This window comes from Lycium barbarum, chromosome 4 (genome assembly GCF_019175385.1).
Source record: "Lycium barbarum isolate Lr01 chromosome 4, ASM1917538v2, whole genome shotgun sequence".
Lineage (NCBI taxonomy): Eukaryota > Viridiplantae > Streptophyta > Magnoliopsida > Solanales > Solanaceae > Lycium > Lycium barbarum.
The window spans coordinates 101,670,775-101,695,576 of NC_083340.1; the positions used below are offsets into that span (position 1 = coordinate 101,670,775).

The 24,802-nt window shown below is 37.9% G+C and overlaps 1 protein-coding gene and 1 long non-coding RNA gene across 4 annotated transcripts; one reads left to right on the forward strand and one right to left on the reverse strand.

Annotated features, from left to right (window-relative positions):
• Window positions 1-1,129: 1,129 nt before the first annotated feature.
• Window positions 1,130-5,340, forward strand: LOC132638492 (homogentisate geranylgeranyltransferase-like). 3 transcript variants are annotated; one of them, XM_060355347.1, is made up of 12 exons: window positions 1,130-1,285; window positions 1,674-1,945; window positions 2,076-2,159; window positions 2,342-2,416; window positions 2,839-2,922; window positions 3,534-3,623; window positions 3,855-3,956; window positions 4,058-4,153; window positions 4,247-4,318; window positions 4,403-4,498; window positions 4,572-4,676; window positions 4,828-5,340. In XM_060355347.1, exons 1-12 carry the CDS (start codon window positions 1,237-1,239, stop codon window positions 4,867-4,869), a joined length of 1,167 nt encoding a protein of 388 aa, XP_060211330.1. In that variant the 5' UTR covers window positions 1,130-1,236; the 3' UTR covers window positions 4,870-5,340. The 3 variants fall into 3 exon arrangements, with proteins under 3 accessions (XP_060211330.1, XP_060211331.1, XP_060211332.1); XM_060355348.1 differs by having other exon boundaries at window positions 4,061-4,153; XM_060355349.1 differs by lacking the exon at window positions 2,342-2,416.
• Window positions 5,341-9,673: 4,333 nt separating this feature from the next.
• Window positions 9,674-12,029, reverse strand: LOC132636167 (uncharacterized). Its single transcript, XR_009581066.1, has 3 exons — window positions 11,609-12,029; window positions 10,964-11,009; window positions 9,674-9,929 (listed from the first exon to the last, which is right to left on the reverse strand). It is a non-coding gene; the product is annotated as an uncharacterized LOC132636167 (long non-coding RNA).
• Between the last annotated feature and the right edge of the window lie 12,773 nt (window positions 12,030-24,802).

Consider the following 24,802-nt stretch of genomic DNA (forward strand, 5'->3'; position numbering starts at 1 on the left):
ATTCTCAAGCAGAACTAATGAGTATAGAAGACCATGAAGCATTAGTATGTAATGAAGATAAAAAATTAGGAACAATAAAAATACTTGAAAGAATTAAAATAGATGATTATGAGATAGAAACATTAGCATTAGTAGATTCAGGGTGTACAAAGTGCATAATAAATAAAAGAATAGTTCCACCAAATTTAATCAAAATTCTAGAAAAACCAGTTGCGGCCATGCAAATGGATGAAACACATAACATATATAGACATTATGTTCATAAAGCCTACATTAGGTTTATAAATACATGTTCAGAATTTTACAAACCAAGCTATAAAATGGATAAGATATGGGTAAGAGACCTTAATATAAATGTAGACTTTGTCATCAGATTAGACTTTATGTTACATAATAATGGCAGCTGTATGATTACAAGAGATGGAGTAATTTTCTTAAAAAATATTACTCATACACCAGTACAAGTTCTTAAGACTGAATCTAGGATCCGTCATGAGAAGATCCCTACCACAGACCTGCAAAAGAAAAAAGATAGTTGTTGTAAAGAGTGTCAAGAAAATAATACATGTTGTAAAGACAAACCAGAAATAAAAAATTTAATTCTAGGAGAAGAAGATTTGTTAGAAAAGGATTATACTTTAATAGACATAGAGACATAGTTATATAATTTTAAAACAGGAATAAAAAGAATAGGAATAATAAAAAATCAAAAAGATCTAGATAATATAATAAAAATACTAGATGAAATAGAAATTATAGGAGAAAAACCATTAAAACATTGGAAAAATAATAGGATTGTATGTAAATTAGATATAATAAATCCAGATTATATAATAAAAACAGTTTCGATTGAAGCAACAAATCAAGATGTAGAAGATTTTAAAGTACAAATAAAAAAACTATTGGATTTAGAAGTAATACCGAGATCTACTTCTAAACATAGATCTGCAGTATTTATGGTAAGAAATCATAGCGAAATAGTAAGAGGAAAAACGAGAATGGTGATAAATTATAAAAGACTTAATGATAACACTAGAACAGACAGATATAAGTTACCAGACAAAACAGAACTAATAAATAGAATACAAGGAAAGAAAATATTTAACAAATTTGATTGTAAATCAGGATATATATATATATGGAGGACTCTCCAATGTTTTTCTTAAATTAATGTCAGTGATAGGTGTGTGGATTTGTGCTTTGTTTGTACGTAGATTAGATTTACGGGTGTAAAGAATGCTCCATTTACGTGCCTGTTCCTTCCAATTTCCGTCCGTCACAAATGGTACGTAAGATGCATTTTCACTGCTTTTTCTCGTTTGAGAATAGATTTAATAGGCGACGTTTCCAATAATCCGTATCTCTTATTTCAATTTTGAATCATAAGATTGAATGGTGAATTTTTCTGATTGTTTTCTGAGAATGTTAAGCCAAATATAAAATGACAACAACAATTATGCATCAATCCCAAGCAAGTTGAGGAATGCTAAGCCGAATATGTAAATAATATATTTGATGGAAATTTGAACATTAGAAAGGCTTTTGGTATCTTTTACAAACCCCGTTTTTCATCAATTTTATTGTTTTCTTGAATGAATTAGTGAAGTAATGCTCGGGAAATGACGTTATTCCTCATATAAATTGTCTCATTAGCAGTTGATATGTATACATAGGACTTGAAGGGGCATCAGAACAAGCGGAAAATGCCAGGATTATTCCCCAATGGAAGTTGCCGTTTCCAAAAATTGTAAGCTCAATTGACAGGATAAACTCAAAGAAGAATACGAATACGAGGGATAAAATATTCAAAAGGCATAAAGTATCAAAAAGGTACATAATTGTAGCCTCATCATCTGGACACTCTGACATTTCTTCGAATGATGGTTTCTGGAAGCAACTGAACGCATTCTATCAATTTTCTCGCCCACACACTATATTTGGAACAGTGAGTTAATTCATTGCCTTTTATTTTCATCAACTCTTTTTTTTTTTTTTTTTTGTAATTATATGTACCTTTTGATAGTTTACATTTCTGTTGGTACTGATGTTCTTTTTATTTGTTCAAAACTTCCTAGATTATGGGGATCAGTTCAGTCTCTATTCTACCAACAAAATCGTTAGCAGATATTTCTCCCACATTTTTTGTGGGACTATTGAAGGTAAGACTTGGTTCAGTTTGATTTGGGCATAAAATGTTTTCTTTTTCTTGATTTTACTTTTGTATTTGGTTAACCGCTATAAAATAAAAGGAAAATGGTTACTGCATTTTATGAATTAAAAATGATAGCATGTCCTTTTTGGTTTTCTTAATTGTGTTAACGTGCTGTTTGTTGTACTGTAGGCATTAATTCCATCGCTGTTAATGAACGTTTATGTGGTAGGGTTAAATCAACTCTTTGATGTGGAAATAGACAAGGTAATTTAACTTGATAATTTCGTTTTTCTTGCTTTTCATAAACAATCAAATTCATTAGTGATATTATCCACTTTGAGTTTTTAGTTTATACGACTTTAAAATGCATCATTAGGATTGTTCTACAACTTGCTCTCTTATATACCCGGTGTCCTTCCAACACATGTTTTACCAATGTGAAATTTTCTAGGATGTTACATACCGTGCTCATTGAGGTTCGATTCACCATTATTTCAAAGTTGTGGGATTTGCCTAAACTCGCTTAATTTTGCCACACTATCACCTAATGTTGCATGTGAATTGATTCTATTATCATATCCTCGAAACGGACAATGTAATATAAATTACTAGTGGATTGGATTGTTACGTTCTTTGTAATTTCCTTCTTTTTCATCAGTTGATAAGAGGGAATGAATGTTTAACAGGTGAACAAACCAAATCTACCACTGGCTTCCGGAGAAATTTCAATGGAACTAGGCACGGGAATAGTTATCACCTCCCTGCTCATGGTTTGCAATTTCATCCTTTCTCCATTTAGATAAACAAATTTTTGAATCTTTAGTGTTGGTTATGTATTAGTACTAGATACTACCTACTAATCTTGATAGAGAATTGAGTTAATCAATGATTCTAATGTGGTACAAATTAGATGTATATCTTGTTCCGTGGTCCAAAGTAAATGTATTTGTTTAATTTAACCAGCTAATCTTAAGAAGTCACAAAAAGTAAACAATATCTTACATGCCATATCATTTTTTTTTTTGAGGAAATGAATAGAAAATAGTTGCATTTTTAAAAGAATAAAAGCAGGTCCCCGCAATATTCTATGCTGAGTATAGTAATACACAAAAATTCTCTTGCTAATGAAGTTGAATTTTATTAATGAATGGCCTAACAGAAAAAAGTAAACATCAATTTGGATGGATGGATTCTGAACTTCAATATTAAAGCAAATAGCAGCCAGTTTCAATTTGTTAGGCTCTTAAAAAATAAATTCTTTTCACATAATTTGGAATGCAAGGGGTACAATTACCTAGCATAATTTGGTCTTTTTTCCAGCTCTAAGTTTTTTCCTTGTAAATTCTAAGTGTCAATAACTGATGAGCAAAATGATTTGCAGAGTTTTGGCATGGGAATTAGGTTTCAATCTCCACCATTATTAACTGCTCTCATTGTTAGCTTTCTTCTTGGAAGTGCATATTCTATAGAGGTAACTCTTGCACTTCATCATCCTAAATTATTTGTCCTATTTCCCTTCTTAATGGTAGATTTGATTATTTTTTCTAAGATTTATCAACTTAATTAATTTGTCAAACTTCAAAATCTAGAAACTAGCAACCATTGAAAAATGAGAAAAAGAATAGTTTTGAATTTTTAGTGAACTTCCATTTTATTTGCTAATTTAGCAACAATATGTCTGACTGTATCCACTGTTTTGAAGTTACCTTTACTTAGATGGAAAAGAAATGCAGTCACGGCTGCAATATGCATCATGGTTGTGAGGGCTATCGTTGTGCAGTTTGCTTTCTTTGCACACATACAGGTAGAAATTTTAGAATTTTACTATGAACTTGTTCACCTTTTGTTAACACATGTTACAATGAAATGGAGTAGTAATGATTTTATATAACCTTTTTTCTGTAGAAGTATGTTCTGGCTAGGCCTATGCCCTATACAAGATCTCTGATTTTTGCTGTCACTTTTATGTGCATCTTCACTGCTGTCATTGCCCTGTTTAAGGTAGTCTCCATTTGAAACTTGAATAATTTAATTTGGGAAAAGGTTAGTCTCAAATTTCAACTAAAACCTTGTGATTATAATAACTTTTGATAGGATATTCCTGATGTCGACGGTGATAGAAATTTTGGCATCCAATCTTTTAGTGTGCGCCTTGGCCAAGAACGAGTTAGTAAAAATATTCTCCATACTTATTTCATATATTAACAAAATTACGAAGTTGAATCAAAATGCCTGTTTTCATGCAAATAGGTGTTTTGGCTATGTATCAGCATGCTTGTAGCTGCATATGGAGTTGCTATGGTGATTGGAGCTACTACTTCTTCCCTTTCCAATAGGCTTGTCACTGTACGTTTACAATTTAACTGTTCCTTGATACATCAACTACATTTTTATTATAACGCATGAACGCGTAATGTAGGGTGTGGGGCATTTTTTACTTGCTTGCTTTCTATTATTTCAAGCCCAATCGGTTGACATATCAAGTCGAGTATCAGTAACTTCTTTTTATATGTTTATATGGAAGGTAACTCACTCTCCTTTAATTTTCTTTTGTTTTCCTTTTCCACTCCTTTTCTTTTCTCAAATTTTACGAATAAAAGGAAAAATAAAACTTTTGATAATAGCTTTAATGTAAATCTGAAACATAATTATATTCCTATTTTTTACCCATGCAGCTTTTCTATGCGGAGTACCTTCTGATTCCCTTTGTTCGCTAAGGTGGCTAATTAAACATGGTGTATTGGGGAGATCAATATGATTTTGAATGTTTTTCAATTGCCATGGAAATGTAGACTATTAGCTCAATTGGAATGTAATTTTCCTTATCAAATTTGAGGTCTTAATTGTCCTAATTTTAATTTAGTAGGATTGAAGTGCCAAAATGAACTTGCTCCTCGTGCTCATCCTAGTCCAAAATCCATTAGCCGAGTTCTTGGACTATATCTCCCTTCTTTTGTGTGGCTTTTGTTGTAATTTAACTATAAGTGTATTATTGAAAGAGGAGCTGATCGTATGAAGGAGAAGGTGCAGAAGGGAGAGCAACAGCAGTAATGGAACAATTGGAACTCAGTTCTCATTTCTGTGATTAAATGAATCCTGCCAACTACATCTCTATTTATGCTAACTACTAACAGACTATAACTTTAAATAGCTCTAACTAAATACATGGTCTCTCTTGATCTGTCCCTCCTAAAGCTTCTCTCTAATAAAGTGGGAATCAATCTTTATATGTTTGTTACATCCCGGAAAATTCCGCGCTACAAAATCGTAGACGGCGTGGTACGAGCTCGAAAAGGAGTTAAGTCAAACAAGGATTAAGGATGAAGATTGGGTGATCTAAGTCTAAGAATATATATACATACGACATTTGGAGACAATATGGTGTGAATTGGTTCATAAGTTACTTAACGAAAAACCCTCGTCACAGTAAGTTAAGGTGGGCCCACACGTCGTGACTTTATAAAAGACATATGGAGTGATATATGGGTAGTACATGTGGAGTTGAGCAAGTTCTAAGAAGGACCCATAAGCCAAAAGTAAGTATAAGCCCTCCAAAAGGACGATTTAAGAAAATGTTTTCGGATGACCTGACTTGGAGGGGTACAAACGGCATTATACGTTTGGAATTTGGAAAAACACCGAGAAACAAAGGTTGTAGATAATTGAATTAGCTTTCCAACGGTAGGTCGTGGGCCTACAGGTGACATCAGGATAAGGAGATATGAACGTTTTAAGGCAGGAGGGTCGAGTTGAACAGTAAGTACGGCCCAACCCGAATCCAATTCGGGTCAGGCCCATTACCCATGCTTTTTAACTAAAATTTTCGGTCTCTCTCCCTCATTTTCAGACCAAGAGCACCTAGAAAACTCTAGAGAAAAAAAGAGAGGAGAGCCTAGAGAGAAAACCAATTTTTGACCAAAATCGGAGCCCCGAATCCCGAAGCCCATGAAGAGAAAAGTGTTCTACGTCGCGTTGCCTTCGATTTGAGCTAAAAATCAACTAAAGAGAAGAGGGTGGACGTGGTGGCTGCACACTTGAGGTAAGATTAAGGTTCCTTTTCATTGCCAACAAGTTTATTTAGAGTTTTAACGAACTAGAACGGAGAAAATAGTGAGATAAGTTCGTTTATGTCACGACCCAACCCCGTGGGCCGCGACTGGTGCCCTACATAGGCACCCCACACAGACTCACAACCCAAATCATCATATTAGGACTCATTCAGACTTAACATACGTTGTTCAAACTGAAAACTAATAGCAGACGTCACACAAACATTAATCGAACACTTATCTTAAGCGGTCGCCCGTGCAGAACAGTCATATCAAAATCAGAAAGGTGGCGGAATATACATCGCCCAAATGCACACACACACGTACGAACTCATGGGCCGTCTTGGCCATAGTAGCATACGGGCCGCTTAAGAACGCAAAACAGATCCACATACAAACACACCGGACCCACGACCCACAAACATGACTACAGACCTCTAAAACAAAACAGAACATACGAACATATGACGGGACAGGGCCCCGCCGTACCCACACAGCCACAAATGTACCGAAACACACACAGTAAAAGGTATGTACCAAAAGTTAAGCTCCGGATCAAGAGGAGCTCTCCAAAATAGAAGAATAGGTAGCCTAAACCGGAGGATCACCCACACGAGCTTCTGTACCTGCGGGCATGAAACGCAGCCCCCCGAAGAACAGGGGGTCAGTACGGGAGAAGTACTGAGTATGTAAAGCAGAAGGTACAGAAATCACAATCATAACTGGAGTCAGAAGGAACAAACACAAACGTCAAAGTAGCAAATCAAACCTGTACGGAAGATAAATGTACAAATGCAAATAAAAATCATGTATAGGCTTAGGAACGTGGTCACCCCCGACGCTGGTGCCACAACACATCATACTCCAGAAGTTTTTTCAAATCTCCGTACAGTCTCCAGACAGATCGTATCACACACATATCACATCATCAGAACATATCAAATGCCATATCACATCATAACTCCATAGACGGTAACCGGCCCTATGGCGAGGCCTCGGAAACCGTAACACATCATACTTCCGAATATGGTATAGCGCGCACGATCACAAAGCCGGCCCGGGTACCGACGAACGAAATCATAGCGAATGGCACGAACGGAGTAGTGCAGAAACCACATGCATATCAAAAGTAATTTACAAGACTCGACATATAATTACATATAGGCATATACCGACGCCAGAAGGCTCGGGGTAGGAGTCAGGGCGATCAAAATTTATATATGGAAGTTACGAAGTTCCAAACTGCAAAACCTTTGAAAAGCAATTCACAGATCATTTTCCGATAATCTAACATCATTTATAGTGCAAAACGTTCAATAACGATATAGGAAATTTCAAACGGACCTTTGAGTCATAGGCAAATGATTACTTTTCATATCGAACGAAAATGAGCCAAACAAACCAAATAAGGGAAGCCTCGGGCTTGTGGGCCCACCTTGAGTCAAATCGAGGCGGCGGACACAAATCACAGACTTTAGGCTCCATAAAGCCATCTACGAAAGTTTCGGAGAGATTCGGACACAATAGCAAAAGTTATGAAGGTTTGAACATTCTTTCAACCAAATGTAGGGAATAGGTTTCAATTGCGCTGAATGAATAGTACCCAAACTTGAACTCGGATTTCCAAGAGCAGAATTTTCCCCGAGGGTCCGATCTTGACCTAGTGTAACTAGGACATGCCAAAAGAAGGAAAGGCAGGCTTTACATACCTGGATTGCGTCTTACGCTCGTCAAATCTCAATTCTCGTTTCGTCCAAAAACTGCAAATGGTCACTTTTACCAGTTACTATTCATGAAAGTTAACATCTTAATCTTTGGGCTATACTTGGCTACCGAAATTTCGGCAGCATTTCCCCTATAAATCTAACACCCCCGAGACTTAGCTCGGCTCAAAATACATCAACAATAACAACCCAAACATCATCAAACAACATAAACCACAATCAAGTCATTCTAACTTTAAAGTTCTACCTTACTACACAAGTTGACAACTTTCATTCAAACTTCACAATTCCAAACTTATGCCCACATTATTGTATTCATTCACCCATTCAAGATTATTCAAACCCATCCCAATTACACTCCAAACAATATACAAAATTTCCCAAAGTTCATTACTTTCCATATTTCATCCAAAACATCAAAAACTTACGGCGAACATTCTAACTCGCTTTGTTTCATTCCAAATTTATTAACATCAACCATAAGTCACATTTAAAGTCTTTAGCATCATAAATATACAATGATATACACAAATACACCAAAGGTATATACTTTCCCATAATTCATTAGAGCGCCAATTCAATTCATTAAACGATCATTTACGTCATAAATGTCACAACGACGCAACAACCAACTAAACAAGATCAAATTCACATGGCCTTCTATTTCCTATAACTCACGGCCCCAACACTAACCACACACACACATACGGTCCCATCTACACATCAAAGTTACGGAATTCTCGTCTATTCTCAATCCTTAACACATTCATATCAATTCCATAACATTAGAGGGGCAAAATTCTTACCTTTTCTTAAGTTTCCGACTTGCCGCAAACGCGCACCTTTCGCCAAACTAATTGTACCCCGTCGGAGAGCGTCTTGAGTACTTTACAATATGTGAAGAACAAGGATTTTTGGATCAAACACAAGGCTTGGGAATTTGTGTCTTTCTCTCTTTCCCTATTCGGCCGAGAGCCTCTTTGTGGTGTTGCTCACTTTTCATTTTTTTTTTTTATTTTGTTCTTGATAATTACCAAGGCAACTTGATATATATCCATTATATGACCACATGCATGGCACATGATCATACGGAATTGGGTTTGGGCCTTGGCCTTTGGCCGGCCACCCTTTATCGTTGGGCCTCAATTCTTGATCAATTTTTCTTGGCCCAACTCATTAAAAGTCTCGTTTTGTAATTCCCGAAACTAATTTCCAAAATTCCAAATTTACCCTCGGCCTTCCCCAATGTCTTGACATTAATGATTTCATAACCAACATAGTCACATCAACTAGAATCAAAATATTTCCTCATAACACACAAGTCTTAATTATTTCTCGATTTCCAATTATCCGAAAACACGGGACATAACATTCTCCCCCCCTTAAGAACATTCGTCCTCGAATGTTAAGTTGACCTCATGGGGCGTCATACTACTTCGGAAGGGTTCTCTTTATAGTTGTCCTTTGTTGCTTTTCCGACATGGCTTCTTCACCAACATTATGGGGTAAATTTTTCCCACATCACTGATTCAAATGCCTCCATAATACATTTTCTCATACCCCACGTAAGCACCGAACCATACGCTATATTCTTGTAATGGACGAACTGTCACGACCCAACCCCGTAGGCCGCGACTAGTGTCCGTGCTGGATACCCGGACGCACCCCATAACCCAAACCGGCATATTAGCAGAATATATAAATATAAAAGTCAAATGGCGTCACTAACTATCACAGATGAACAGATATAGCACGTGGAAGCCGATAAGGCTATCACAGATCATATCAACTCAAAACATATACAGAACCCACATGTATGTCTACAGACCTCTACAGAACACATCAGAATCATAAGACGGGACAGGGCCCCGTCGTACCCCTGAATAGCATACATATGTACAATGGCAAAAGATTGTACCAAAATGTAGGCTCTGAACAATAGAGCACTCCAAGATAGCAGAATATAGTCCTAAGCAAGCGGATCAGCAAATCTGTCGTCTGTACCTGCGCGGCATGAAACGCAGCCCCCGAAGAAAGAGGGTCAGTACTGAAAATGTACTGAATATGTAAAGCACGGAACGTAGTAAACAAAGTCATAATCGAAGCAGAAGGTACAGAAAATGAACGGAATATCCAGAATAGCAAAATGCTGATCATAAAGCATAAATAGTGCATGCAGAAAACATATGTCATATCTGGTCCCATTACGGGACTGGGTAAACAGAACGTGGTCGCCACCCCGACACTGGCGCCACAACACAGCATAACTCCAGAGTAGGGAATAACTCTGTAACATATCATATTATATCATATCAGAATGTGCACATGTCAAACATATCAGATGGTCATATCATATCATATTATCATATATCAGAATATGTGTACATGGCACAGCATACTCCACAACCCATGTACATGTATACCTGCCCCCTCACATCGAGGCGCGGCGAACAATGCAGTGGAATACGCGTGATAACATATCCTGGCCCGGGCTCAGTGAAGGAAGCATTGAGGCATCCACGAGTAGAGTAGTGAGAAACTATATGCATATAAATAAATAAATTCCAAGACTCGATGGACAAATATATTTACCGACATCTGAAGGCTCAGAAACAAGTTTCGGGTCAATCCGATTTAGTATACGAAAATTATGAGCTTTTGAAGTACAGAACCTTCTAAAAGCGATTCAGAGGCCATTTTTCTTTTTTGGAAATTCAAGTAATAATCATATTAGACAACTTTCAAATATCGTTATAGATCAAATCAAACAGAGGCTTTAGAACCATATGTACGTATCAAAATATATATTAAGGACCTTAGGCATATCAATTATCTTTCGAACAACATTCGGAAACATACCAACTAGGATTCTTTGAACATCATAAATACATATCAAACCATATGGAATAACTTAGGGAAGTCAAAGACATTGGCCATCCTAGTGGCTCTAAGAATATAATTTTCTTTAGAGTCATACATATACATCACTTATCCGTTCCATAAAGGTCATGCCAAAAAAAAGGTTAGGCTTTACATACCTGTTAGCGGCTATTCGTAACCCGTTCGTCTCGTCGCTCTTTTAGCCTATTTATATAAGAGTAACGTTATTGTTAGTAACTATATTATCTAGTTTACAAATCCATAGCCTATTTCTTATCGAACCTATATTCTAGCTTATACATATTCTCGTTTAAGATTTTCTATTATCTAAAATTTAGCGAAAATCCGGCAGCACTTCCCCTATATTTTCACCTATCCAAAATTTACAATTGTTCTCCTGTTGACACAGAAATACCAACAACAACATATGGATACAATCATATCTTCAATTCCTTCAATTCAACGAAAACAACATATTCATATCAACAAAATTTCAACTTTAACTTTCTAATCCTTTCGCCATATAATCCATGATAACAACAACCATACCACTAATTAAACTTAATTCACCATAGCTAGTTTAAATTGGCCCCATACGGCTCAAACTCCACTTCCATATCAACATACACAACTCTTGCAATTTTTTTCACATCCACTAATTCATACAAGGACTAATCATCTTCTAAAGTATGTAGGAAAATATTAAACCTTACCTTAATAAATTTGGCTAAAAAAATATACCAAGGAGAGAATAGTTCTTACCTAATATGGCAAAAAAAAAAAAAAAAAAATCTTCTTCTTACTTGAAAGCTCAGAGTCAACAACACGGCAAAACGGAACGGATCGAAAAGGTGAGTAAAACCCGTATGTTTGTTCTTCATATTTCGTTAAGGATCATTGTTGCTGCCTTTGTAGCTCCTAAGAAACTTCAATTAAGAGGAGAGGAAATCTGTACGTATAGCCTTTAAATATATTGGAATGTTGCTGCCCATATTTGTTAAACTTATCTAAAACGAAATCTCAAGACTTAATTAATTGATTGTGGTCTCTCCTATTCAGCACTTTTTTTTTTTAAAATTAAAAACAAAGCTTGGCTATAGATAAGCCACGGTTAAATGCATATAGCATTAATATGAGTCATAAGTTGGCTCACTTTCATGATCACACGTGTAATAAACAATTAAAGCAGTTGTCCCCCACTAATTCAACAATTAGATCATATTTCTCCCACTTTAATTTATTCTTGATCTCAAATTATTTACATACGAAAATAATTATCATATTTAAACACATCTCATACACTCATTTTCATAATCTTGTGGTATAGCAATAATCCATAACTACTTTTTGCACACATAAAATATTATTTACAATCACTGTCATCACACTTGTTAAGTCCTAGATTATTTCGGGATCTCAAAACTCTTTGTACCATGATCTCTTTATTTGCATACTTGAATGTGACTAAAATTCCATATAGTTCGTTATAACTTGTTCAATTTCTAAACTTTGACAAAACTTATTTTCTCCGATTCGTTTAACCTCCACGACACTTACTTATCACTTGTTAAACATAGCATAAATACTTATAACGTCATAAGTAATATTGTCCTTGAACTTATGTCAATTAACTTACGACAAATCCAATGCACAAAAGTGTGGAATTTAACAAATTCACGCACTAATGGTACGAAACACTTATCCTATCAATGTAATGTTCCTTATATTTACTAAAATTAATACCTACCATTAATCCACTTATCCACGTAGTCACTACACCTTTTAATAGTAGCTATTCCATCCTTGCTGTCCCACCTAGCATTTAATATATAATACATATTTTCCAACTAAAAGGACTTTCTATATATAACACTTGTAAACAAAAAGCACCATATGCTTCCTTCTATATTTTCATCTAGTAATCACTATATCTAATTGGTAACATAGTATTCATATGGTAATAATATAGCAATGGTGCAGATATAAATATCTATCATACGTATTCCTCAATAATTCTCATAATAGAAAAAGATAGATTTTCATAAGAGAAAATAATTTATGTACCCATAACAAATAAAATCTCATTTCTAAATGTCCTAATACCGCACACATAATTAAAAATGTATCCCAGAAGTACTTACAGTATTAACTATAGAAAATCATACTTATCAAATATTTACTAAAAGGGGTTTACTTAAAAGAAAATACCATATCAAGACCATATAAATAACAGTTTCAAAATTCATCAAACTTATTCCGTTACTAATGTCATTGAACTCGTACGCCTTCCAACTTGTGAAAACGCGGGATGTAACACGAACGCTTTCCAGACATTATAATCAATATCATTTTTCATTACACTTCTGAGTTTCTTACCACATCGTCGTAATACTTCATACCAGGCACTTTATGCCAAACAGATTCAGAGCTAGGGTCGGACGCGTATAAGCATGTCGGGCGGATTCATAGTCAACATCAGAGGTACGAAAGTATGTCAGACAAATCTGAGATCGGAGTCAGACGTACAGAGAGATATCAGACAGATTCGAAATCAGACGTACAGAATTGTATCATACAGAGTCGTGATCAAAGTCAGACAGACCGAAATGTATCAGACATATGCGTGATCAAAATCAGACGTACAGAGGTGTGTCAGACAGAAACGTGTTCAGAATCAGACGCACAAAAATTCATCAGATGGGAACATAATCGAGCTCAGAAATACAGAGGCGTACTAGGCAGAGCCTTATCGGAATCGGGAGTGTAGAAGTACAACAGATAGAATATCGAATTAGGATCAAATCGCTCCTATTAAGGCTCCAAGGGTTCATGAGAATTTCCCTTTATTTGTAAACTTGTTTGCCAAGTGATCATACAAATCGTCTTGCGTGTCGCTCATCGGCTCCTTCAGAGGTTCCGCTTATTCACACTCTTATTCTTCATTACTCACAATATTAGTCGCCTGGACTCGGCTCTTGTTCCATATGGACACCAAACGAAAATCATACACACACACATACACACACTTACTAATACCTTACTGGCGAACGTCTCAGACTGTTGTTCAAATTCGTTCAATTTCCCAAGCGGTAGTGTACCCTTTTCTTTTTGCCAATTTAGTCCGCCTCGTTCTGCGCGACTCCTGTAAGGGCACTAATTACTCCACACATTCTATTTTCCTTTTGGTTACCCCAAATTTCCATTTATATTTATCATACTTTCACTTGTGAGAAACTTTGCATTACTTCCCAGGGGTCACCCATCCCAGAATTGCTCTGGCTTGAGCACGCTTAACCCCGAAACTTTCATGCATTTTGACGCGTTAGGGCTGATATAATTTCGTCAATTGCCCTGCACGACCTTTGTCACGAAATTTTAGAGCAAATCGGGGTCTTAGCAAATTTTCGGAATTTTTTTATAGCGGGTCCCACCCCCGGCTAAGTCGTACAATTACCGTGCTGCCTTTCTGAATCTTCAACATTCACTTTCATACACATATACATATGATTACGGATAACCCACGGATTTAAGTCTTCGTCCTACGAATTCCGCCTTCAAATAGTCGGTGGAATCTGATAAAATATCACCGTAAGGTGTTCTCCGGCTACCGACAGAAGAAAACTAAAGTCCGACAAGTATCGCGGGACCTTTTTGTACTTAGTCTACATATTTACTTCCATATTTCTGGAAATATTTGGGCAGAGGTTCCTCTGTTTCTCTTACTATCCAAAACCTGTACACCAGAAATACCAATCATGCCTCACAGGGCCAACACATATACACACACATACATATCATATCATGTCGTATCGCAGCCACACGGAGCTGATAACTTCAAATAAGAATTATAATGTCGTCGACACTTACCACACGTGCCCATCTCAAACGGCATCGGAGGTACTTTCCTGTTTACTTTCATCCAGGATTTCCAGACTCACACTGACGGTGGGGACATCTCAGTCGCCCTTGCCTTCGATCACTAGGTCGCTAATCCTTTTAAATTTCCGTTATCGTCATTGAACAACGTTTTACAGATATCATACACATACCGAGAATTTTAGGAAACTTACGTACTCATAACTGATCAAACTCGGGTCTAACCTGGGGAGCTGCTGTGGGAACTGTGTCCCTCATCATCGTCGTCTGTCTGGCCCCCACTATTACCTGCATCTGAATCGGAGGAGTGTAGATAGCCTGGCAATTCCTGGTTCACCGACGGCCAGGACAAAGGGCTGGAGTAGGGCGTAACACTCTCCGGGGAAGCCTGTCTAACATACTGCTCCACTACCAGAGCTGCTGGCACATCCTCGGGAACCTCCTCCTCCGGCGTCCCAGAGGGATGCTCTGATGGCTCAGCATCGGGGCTATCCTCCTCCCTGGGAGTAAGAAACTCTGGAGGTATCGTCGCTGGGTCATCCGAAGGGTCGGTGTCATAACTGTCTTCCCTGGGAGCCTCTGCTCTGGGGATAAAAAACTCAGGAGGAATTGTCTCTGGATCCTCCGAAGGGTCTGTCTCAATCGAGTAGCTGGGGATCTGCCTACTCGGTCCTGGTGATGTCCTAGGGGCCTTATTAGCACCCCCATCCCCATCATCCGAAGCGCTGCTCTTCATTATTTATCAACCTACAATCACCTGCAGGAAGAGGGTCAGAAACATTTTCCCCAAATACCGACACTTCTGCTCTTTAGAGCCTCGCTGTAGATACAACAATTCGTAGGGGAGAATTATCCTAATCATACAGCTTTATCACACGATCTAAGAATCCAAAGAAGAGTAACACCCTAAATGCCCTGTAGCCTCCTGTTTATAGATGTGGTGCACAACACATCGATAAACAAGACTCTACTAGACACGGCCTGTAGACATTCCGAGGACAAACCGCTCTGATACCACTTTTGTCACGACCCAACCCCGTGGGCCGCGACTGGTGCCCTACATAGGCACCCCAAACCGACTCACAACCCAAATCATCATATTAGGACTCATTCAGACTTAACATACGTTGTTCAAACTGAAAACTAATAGCAGACGTCACACAAACATTAATCGAACACTTATCTTAAGCGGTCGCCCGTGCAGAACAGTCATATCAAAATCAGAAAGGTGGCGGAATATACATCGCCCAAATGCACACACACACGTACGAACTCATGGGCCGTCTTGGCCATAGTAGCATACGGGCCGCTTAAGAACGCAAAACAGATCCACATACAAACACACCGGACCCACGACCCACAAACATGACTACAGGCCTCTAAAACAAAACAGAACATACGAACATATGACGGGACAGGGCCCCGCCGTACCCACACAGCCACAAATGTACCGAAACACACACAGTAAAAGGTATGTACCAAAAGTTAAGCTCCGGATCAAGAGGAGCTCTCCAAAATAGCAGAATAGGTAGCCTAAACCGGAGGATCACCCACACGAGCTTCTGTACCTGCGGGCATGAAACGCAGCCCCCCGAAGAACAGGGGGTCAGTACGGGAGAAGTACTGAGTATGTAAAGCAGAAGGTACAGAAATCACAATCATAACTGGAGTCAGAAGGAACAAACACAAACGTCAAAGTAGCAAATCAAACCTGTACGGAAGATAAATGTACAAATGCAAATAAAAATCATGTATAGGCTTAGGAACGTGGTCACCCCCGACGCTGGTGCCACAACACATCATACTCCAGAAGTTTTTTCAAATCTCCGTACAGTCTCCAGACAGATCGTATCACACACATATCACATCATCAGAACATATCAAATGCCATATCACATCATAACTCCATAGACGGTAACCGGCCCTATGGCGAGGCCTCGGAAACCGTAACACATCATACTTCCGAATATGGTATAGCGCGCACGATCACAAAGCCAGCCCGGGTACCGACGAACGAAATCATAGCGAATGGCACGAACGGAGTAGTGCAGAAACCACATGCATATCAAAAGTAATTTACAAGACTCGACATATAATTACATATAGGCATATACCGACGCCAGAAGGCTCGGGGTAGGAGTCAGGGCGATCAAAATTTATATATGGAAGTTACGAAGTTCCAAACTGCAAAACCTTTGAAAAGCAATTCACAGATCATTTTCCGAAAATCTAACATCATTTATAGTGCAAAACGTTCAATAACGATATAGGAAATTTCAAATGGACCTTTGAGTCATAGGCAAATGATTACTTTTCATATCGAACGAAAATGAGCCAAACAAACCAAATAAGGGAAGCCTCAGGCTTGCGGGCCCACCTTGAGTCAAATCGAGGCGGCGGACACAAATCACAGACTTTAGGCTCCATAAAGCCATCTACGAAAGTTTCGGAGAGATTCGGACACAATAGCAAAAGTTATGAAGGTTTGAACATTCTTTCAACCAAATGTAGGGAATAGGTTTCAATTGCGCTGAATGAATAGTACCCAAACTTGAACTCGGATTTCCAAGAGCAGAATTTTCCCCGAGGGTCCGATCTTGACCTAGTGTAACTAGGACATGCCAAAAGAAGGAAAGGCAGGCTTTACATACCTGGATTGCGTCTTACGCTCGTCAAATCTCAATTCCCTTTTCGTCCAAAAACTGCAAATGGTCACTTTTACCAGTTACTATTCATGAAAGTTAACATCTTAATCTTTGGGCTATACTTGGCTACCGAAATTTCGGCAGCATTTCCCCTATAAATCTAACACCCCCGAGACTTAGCTCGGCTCAAAATACATCAACAACAACAACCCAAACATCATCAAACAACATAAACCACAATCAAGTCATTCTAACTTTAAAGTTCTACCTTACTACACAAGTTGACAACTTTCATTCAAACATCACAATTCCAAACTTATGCCCACATTATTGTATTCATTCACCCATTCAAGATTATTCAAACCCATCCCAATTACACTCCAAACAATATACAAAATTTCCCAATGTTCATTACTTTCCATATTTCATCCAAAACATCAAAAACTTACGGCGAACATTCTAACTCGCTTTGTTTCATTCCAAATTCATTAACATCAACCATAAGTCACATTTAAAGTCTTTAGCATCATAAATATACAATGATATACACAAATACACCAAGGGTATATACTTTCCCATAATGTTCCGAAATCATTTTCCAACGCCAATTCAATTCATTAAACGATCATTTACGTCATAAATGTCACAACGACGCAACAACCAACTAAACAAGATCAAATTCACATGGCCTTCTATTTCCTATAACTCACGGCCCCAACACTAACCACACACACACATACGGTCCCATCTACACATCAAAGTTACGGAATTCTCGTCTATTCTCAATCCTTAACACATTCATATCAATTCCATAACATTAGAGGGGCAAAATTCTTACCTTTTCTTAAGTTTCCGACTTGCCGCAAACGCGCACCTTCCGCCAAACTAATTGTACCCCGTCGGAGAGCATCTTGAGTACTTTACAATATGTGAAGAACAAGGATTTTTGGATCAAACACAAGTCTTGGGAATTTTTTTCTTTCTCTCTTTCCCTATTCGGCCGAGAGCCTCTTTGTGGTGTTGCTCACTTTTCAATTTTTTTTTTGTTTTGTTCTTGATAATTACCAAGGCAACTTGATATATATCCATTATATGACCACATGCATGGCACATGATCATAAGGAATTGGGTTTGGGCCTTGGCCTTTGGCCGGCCACCTTTTATCTTTGGGCCTCAATTCTTGATCAATTTTTCTTGGCCCAACTCATTAAAAGTCTCGTTTTGTAATTCCCGAAACTAATTTCTAAAATTCCAAATTTACCCTCGGCCTTCCCCAATGTCTTGACATTAATGATTTCATAACCAACATAGTCACATCAACTAGAATCAAAATATTTCCTCATAACACACAAGTCTTAATTATTTCTCGATTTCCAATTATCCGAAAACACGGGACATAACAGTTTATTGGTGTGGGAAATATGAATCAATTTCTATGTAGTAATTTAGTTGTTTTTGATATGTATTCTATGATGCAAATGAGAATATGATGATTTTAGTGAAGTTGTAATAGTTAGAGAGTTGTTTTAAAAGTTAATATGATTTGAATGTAGACTTTTTGCATTGATGGAAGATAATGTTGTTTGTACATGGATTGTTGATGTTGTTGGTATTGTTGTTGGTATTTTAGCCGAGTTAAATTCTCGGGGATGTTGAATTTGTAGGGGAGATGCTGCCCAAATTTTTGTAGACAAGTGTCGATTTAAGATTGAATTCTTAAAGGCTTATAATCAATGTTTGGTATTGGTGACCAATTGTAGATTTTGGGGCATTCAGGACTTGAAATTGGAGAAGCGTAAGAAGCGGAAAAGGTATGTGAAGCCTTACCTTTCTTTCTTTTGGCATGCCCTAGACATAATAGGTTATGATACAAGCCTCGGGGGAAACTCTATTCTTAGAAATCTGAGCTTAATTTTGACCCTTATTCATTCAATGTAATTGAATTAGGTACTTTATGTTTTGATAGAAAAATAGTTTAAACATCCGTAACTTTCACAAACGGAATCGGATTGCCCTGAAACTTTCGTGGATGACTTCACAAGGCCTAATGTTCGTAATTTATGTACGCCACCTCGACTTGACCCGATTTGGGCCCACAATCCCCGAGACCTTTTTGTATTGCTCCATTTGACTTATTTCTGTACGGTAGTTAAAGGAAACTTTTGGCTATTGTCCCGACTACTAAACGATAGCTGTTTTAACTGTTCCATTGAGTTCTATAATATATTTTGATATGCAAAACGATTCCAGAACTTTTATTTTGGTATGATCCATCGTGCCAACCGAAAGATGTGCATCATCTATACTATGACTATCGTCCGATTCCTTTGAAATGACCTGTCGTCTGGATTCTTTCATCGAGTCTAAGAGTTGATTTATGTGCATTTAATTTTCCACTACCTTGCGCGTGCATAGGGTTGCTAGTCTACTCGTACTAACTCGGATTTATTTAAAACGTGTGTGTGGTTTATTAATGATTTCAAGAAAAATTTGTTTTATACTAAATAAAGTATAAAGTTTGATTTTCAAAACCACTCTGAAGGGGGTGCAAGCTTTTACTATTCCATTTCACGTGCGATTTATGTTTACACCCCCTAGCATTACTTCTTTGTATTGATAGCTAAGGATTAGGTTGAGTGGACATCAGGATTATTATTATGTCGCGAGTGGCATGCCCGAAGGGGCCAGGGTAGCCGTATGTCACGAGTGGCATGCCCGAAGGGGCCATCATTATTATTACGCCGGACGCGACATGCCCGAAGGGGCCATCATTATTATTATGTCGGAACCAGCATGTCTGAAGGGGCCAGGATAGACGTATGTTGGAACCGGCATGCCCGAAGGGGCCATCATCATTATCATTTCGGGACCGGCATGCCCGAAGGGGCCAGGGTAGACGTATGTCGGAACCGGCACGCCCGAAGGGGCCATCATTATTATTGTGCCGGAAGCGGCTGTCCGAAGGGACTATTGTGATACTATATTCAGATTGTATATTCTAGAACTTGCGTATGCTGTATTTATATTGTGCATGCTAGAATTTGGGTAAAGGTCACAGGACTTGGTTCGGAATGCTGTTTCAGGTTACTTACAGATTGATTTCTAAACTTGTTTACTATCGCACTTTACTGATTTATGATTCAGCGATGCTTTACATATTCAGTACTGACCCCCTTTCTTCGGGGGGCTGCGTTTCATGCCCGCAGGTTCAGGGACGCGACTCGGCGATCCAGCTACTTAGGGGAAGTCAGCACTGGGAGTCAAACAGCTCCATTTGCTTCGGAGGCTGTTCCTGTTTTGGTATAATTTTGTGTACATATTTTGCAGGTCACACTCTTTAGAAGTCTGCGAACAGCGTGGGTGTCATGGTTACTGGTTGGCCTTGTCGGCCATTATTTTGTTGTACAGAAGTGGTGGTAGCCTCTTTGGCACGCCTTGTCCTATATCATGTATATATATACTTGTAAACATGCTTTAAGATGTTTTGAGTTACGTGTCGACTTTGGTATTTTATTTACAGCTCTCAGACTTGTTAAAAAAAAATCTATTGAGCGTCATATTTGAGAACAAGTAACATAAGTTGGGTCAGCGGGCAGGATAAGCTCGGTCACTTGTCATGGCCCTAGGATGGGTCGTGATGTGCATTCATGATATATTAGATTAGATACTATTTGAAGTGCTGCTTTATTGTAACAAAACGGATCCATGGGAAGCTCAACTTGGACACTCAGTTCCTTCAGTAAACCATGAATCCATACCAATTTTGATATTGTCCCAGTCGAACTCCTATCCTCTGCTTCAGCTGTACTTCTTGAGATTATTGACTGCTTCTTATATCTCCAGGATATGAATGATTCACTTAGTCTTAGACAATAGCCTGAAATAGATCTTCTGGTAACTAAGCATGAAGCCCAATCAGCATCACAATAAGCAAGCATGAAGCCCAATCGGCATCACAATAAGCAGATACCTTTCCTGAGGCCTTACCGCCTCATTAGCAGCCCAAGTCTAGGCGGATTCTTTATGTATCTACCAAATGAACTACATCCTCCATAGGTGATTCATTTGCTTCATGCATAAATTGGCTCAAGCATTGAAAAACAAAGGATATATCTGGCCTTGTCGCAACTAGATACACAACTAGATACAACAACCGACCTATTAATCTCCAGTAACCCCTTTTGTCCGCTAACTCCTTGTCTTCATGCATACCCAAATTTCTGTTAAATTCTGCACTTGTGAGCTGCTAATTCTGCTCTAGATGTGTTGCAATAGGTCTTTCTCCCCCTAAACCACACTTTGATTTGAGCTCCAATCAATACCTCCTCTTATTTATTAGAATTCCTTTAGCAGATCTAGCAAATTCTATTCCCAAGAAATTCCTCAATTCCTCCAAGATCTTTCATCTTGAAATTATGATTGAGTATAGCATTGGCTTCTTGTATTAAGTTGTGCTTCTTGGTGAGAATAGGTTGTGAGGTAGATGTAGCAAGGACAAAAGGAACTATAGGAAGAGAAATAGAAGAGGATGGAGAAGAAGCCTCAGTAGGATTTGGTGGGGACATTAAACTGGGTAGGAACTGCTTGTGTCATTTGAGAATGGGAGTAAAGGAAAATTAGCATCCTGTTCAATAAAAGAATGTGGACTGCCAAAAGAGTCATATGAAAATAAAGGTAAAACAAAAGATGGTGGGAAAATAGGTGAAGAAAGTTCGGGAAGAATGAAGAAAGGTAGATTGTTTGATATTTGAAAGGAAACACTGATTCCCTTAACGTGACATCCCCATTGACCTAGCAGGAATTTTCAATATCATACACTTTGTAACCCTTCTGAGTACTAGAGTACCGCATAAAAATACCAGGAATCACCTTTGGTGAGATTTGTCTGAATAGACAAGCTTAGTGGCATAACAAAGGTAATTAAACACTTTAAGGTGAGATAAAGGTGGGGCATGACAATAAAACACTTCATGAGGTAATTCCCCCCCCAATAAAAAAACAGTTGAAGGAGGCTTGTTTATAAGATAGATAGTTGTCATAACACAATCTCCCAAAAATTTAAATGATGCATGAGCATGGAATCTAAGAGTTGCTGAAATTTCAAGAAGGTGTCTATGTTTCCATTCAACTACTCCATTTTTATTCTGGAGTGTGTACACAAAGGCTTTGATGAATGATTCCTAAGGAAGTGAATAAGGCAGTGCATTGGCTATTGAAGAATTCCAGTCCATTGTCAATTCTAATAATTTTGACAGTGGATTTGAATTGTGTTTGAATTAAGGTAAGGAAGGACTTAACCAAAGCAGTAACGTCACTGTTGAATTTCATCAAATACATCGAATTCATATGAGAGAAATCATCTATAATAGTAAGAAAGTATCTATTTCCATTTTGAGTGCATTGTCTATAGGAACCCCATACATCCATATGTAGAATTTCAAAAGAAGATACAGTTTTCTTGTGACTATGAGGGAAAGGAAGCCTAGATTGTCTAGCTAAGGGACAAACAATACAAGAACTAGTATCATTATTTAGTAACCGATAGTTTATTGAAGAAATCTGATGAAGAACTGCCAGAGTTGCAAGAGATGCATGTCCGAGTCTTTGGTGCCATACTGAAGTGTATTATGGATTGACAGGGTTGTGTGAAATAGTTACGGAAGAAGTAAAGCCTTTCCCAAATGCCTTTGTAAGTGATAGTATGATGGAAGGATCAAGGATGTAGGGACCATCTCTAACCTTACCAGTTCCTTTCACCTTGCTAGAGCAAAGGTCGTCAAAGAGACAGAAGTCAGGATAAAAGAAAGCACAACATTTAAATTCTTTTGTTAGTTTGGATATTGAAAGTAGGTTATATTCGAAAAGAGGAATAAGAAGAACATTATCCAACTTCAGATCATTAGAAAGAATGGAAGAACCTATCTAGGAGACACTAGTAGAAGTACCATCAAGAAAGTGTACTTCGTTGGCACTGGATGAGGCAACTGTTCCAAGATTACTCATGAGATCCAAGCTTGATGACATATGATTAATGGCTCCTATGTAAATGTTACACATCGGAAAATCTTCTATTGGTACGCAAGTGAATGAACTAGTGATGAGTACGAGTGTACGATGTTTCCGCGAGTAAGAAATAACATTTGACGACCCTAAGTGAGATTCCGAAGGCCATCGCAATGAGAGAGAGGTTATGCTCCATAATGAATAATTATAGGTTTTGGAAATGTGAAAAGTTGCAAGTTTGCATTCTGGCCAGTTGGTCGTAAAATGAAATACGGACCGTAAAGTGGTATACGGTCCGTAAACTGCCATGTCGTATTTTGGCTTCCAAAACTTCAACTTTCTGCCAAATGAGCAAATGGTTCAAAACGACCCAAAATACGGACCGTAAAGTGGTTTACGGCCCGTAAACTGCGTTCGTAAATCACCACACCTTAGTTTGAGTTTCTGGTTCTGATATGATTAAATACGACCACGAAGGACGGTCCGTAAACTGGAATACGGACCGTAAACCAAGTTTACGACCATTGTGCACTTCAAATCAGATTTTTAAGTCATTAAATAAGGGGACCAAATTTCATTTCACTTCTACATCACACCCCTTCTCTCTAGAACATCTCTCTACATATATTCCATAAGAATTCAAGGATATTTGGTGATCAACAATATAAATCAAGGGAATCAAGTGTAAGAAAACCATCAAGATCATCCAAGGTCAAGAAATCCAAATGGAGATAAATCAGGGTTTTGCTCAAAGTGGAGTATTATCAACTAAAGCTTGTTCCTACAACATTTAAGGTAAGATTCATGATATTTCTATGTTGTTTAAGGTAGTTAAGAGTTGAAATACTTGAATTGTAGAAGCGTACAGAAAAATGAGTCATGAATATGGAATAGTGTCATTTTGAGAAATAGTATGAATTGAGCTATGGGTCTTGATGTATTGTGATGTAAATACGATATAAATGATGTTGAGAACATGAGATGAATAATGTATGTAAATGGACGTCGTGTGTGTTATGGCCATGGATATGGATGAATTGAATGTAAATCTAGAAATATGGATAATGTGAATGAGTAATGGTTATTGTTATGGCATCGTGAATTTATTATTGATGTTTGGGAGTTGAATCACGATATGGACGAATGTCGTGTAAATAAGGAGATGCTGTCTGATTTTCTCTAGCTTTATCCATGTGTGCTAGTTATCGATTCTAATGATAGTATGACCTTAATGAAGGTACAAACGTGAGCATCGAAGGAGTACGTGCAAGTGTAGAATAGTTCAACGAAAAGGTATGTAAGCCTACCCCTTCTTTCATAAGGCATGGTTCTTTGACCTAACGTCTAAATCTTCTATAAGTCTATGATTTCTTCAAATGATTGACCTTCCGGGCTAATAAGCTCGCGATGCTTGATGTGCTACGATAGTACTAAGTTCCTCGTATGACGAGTAGGCCTATAAGATATATGTAA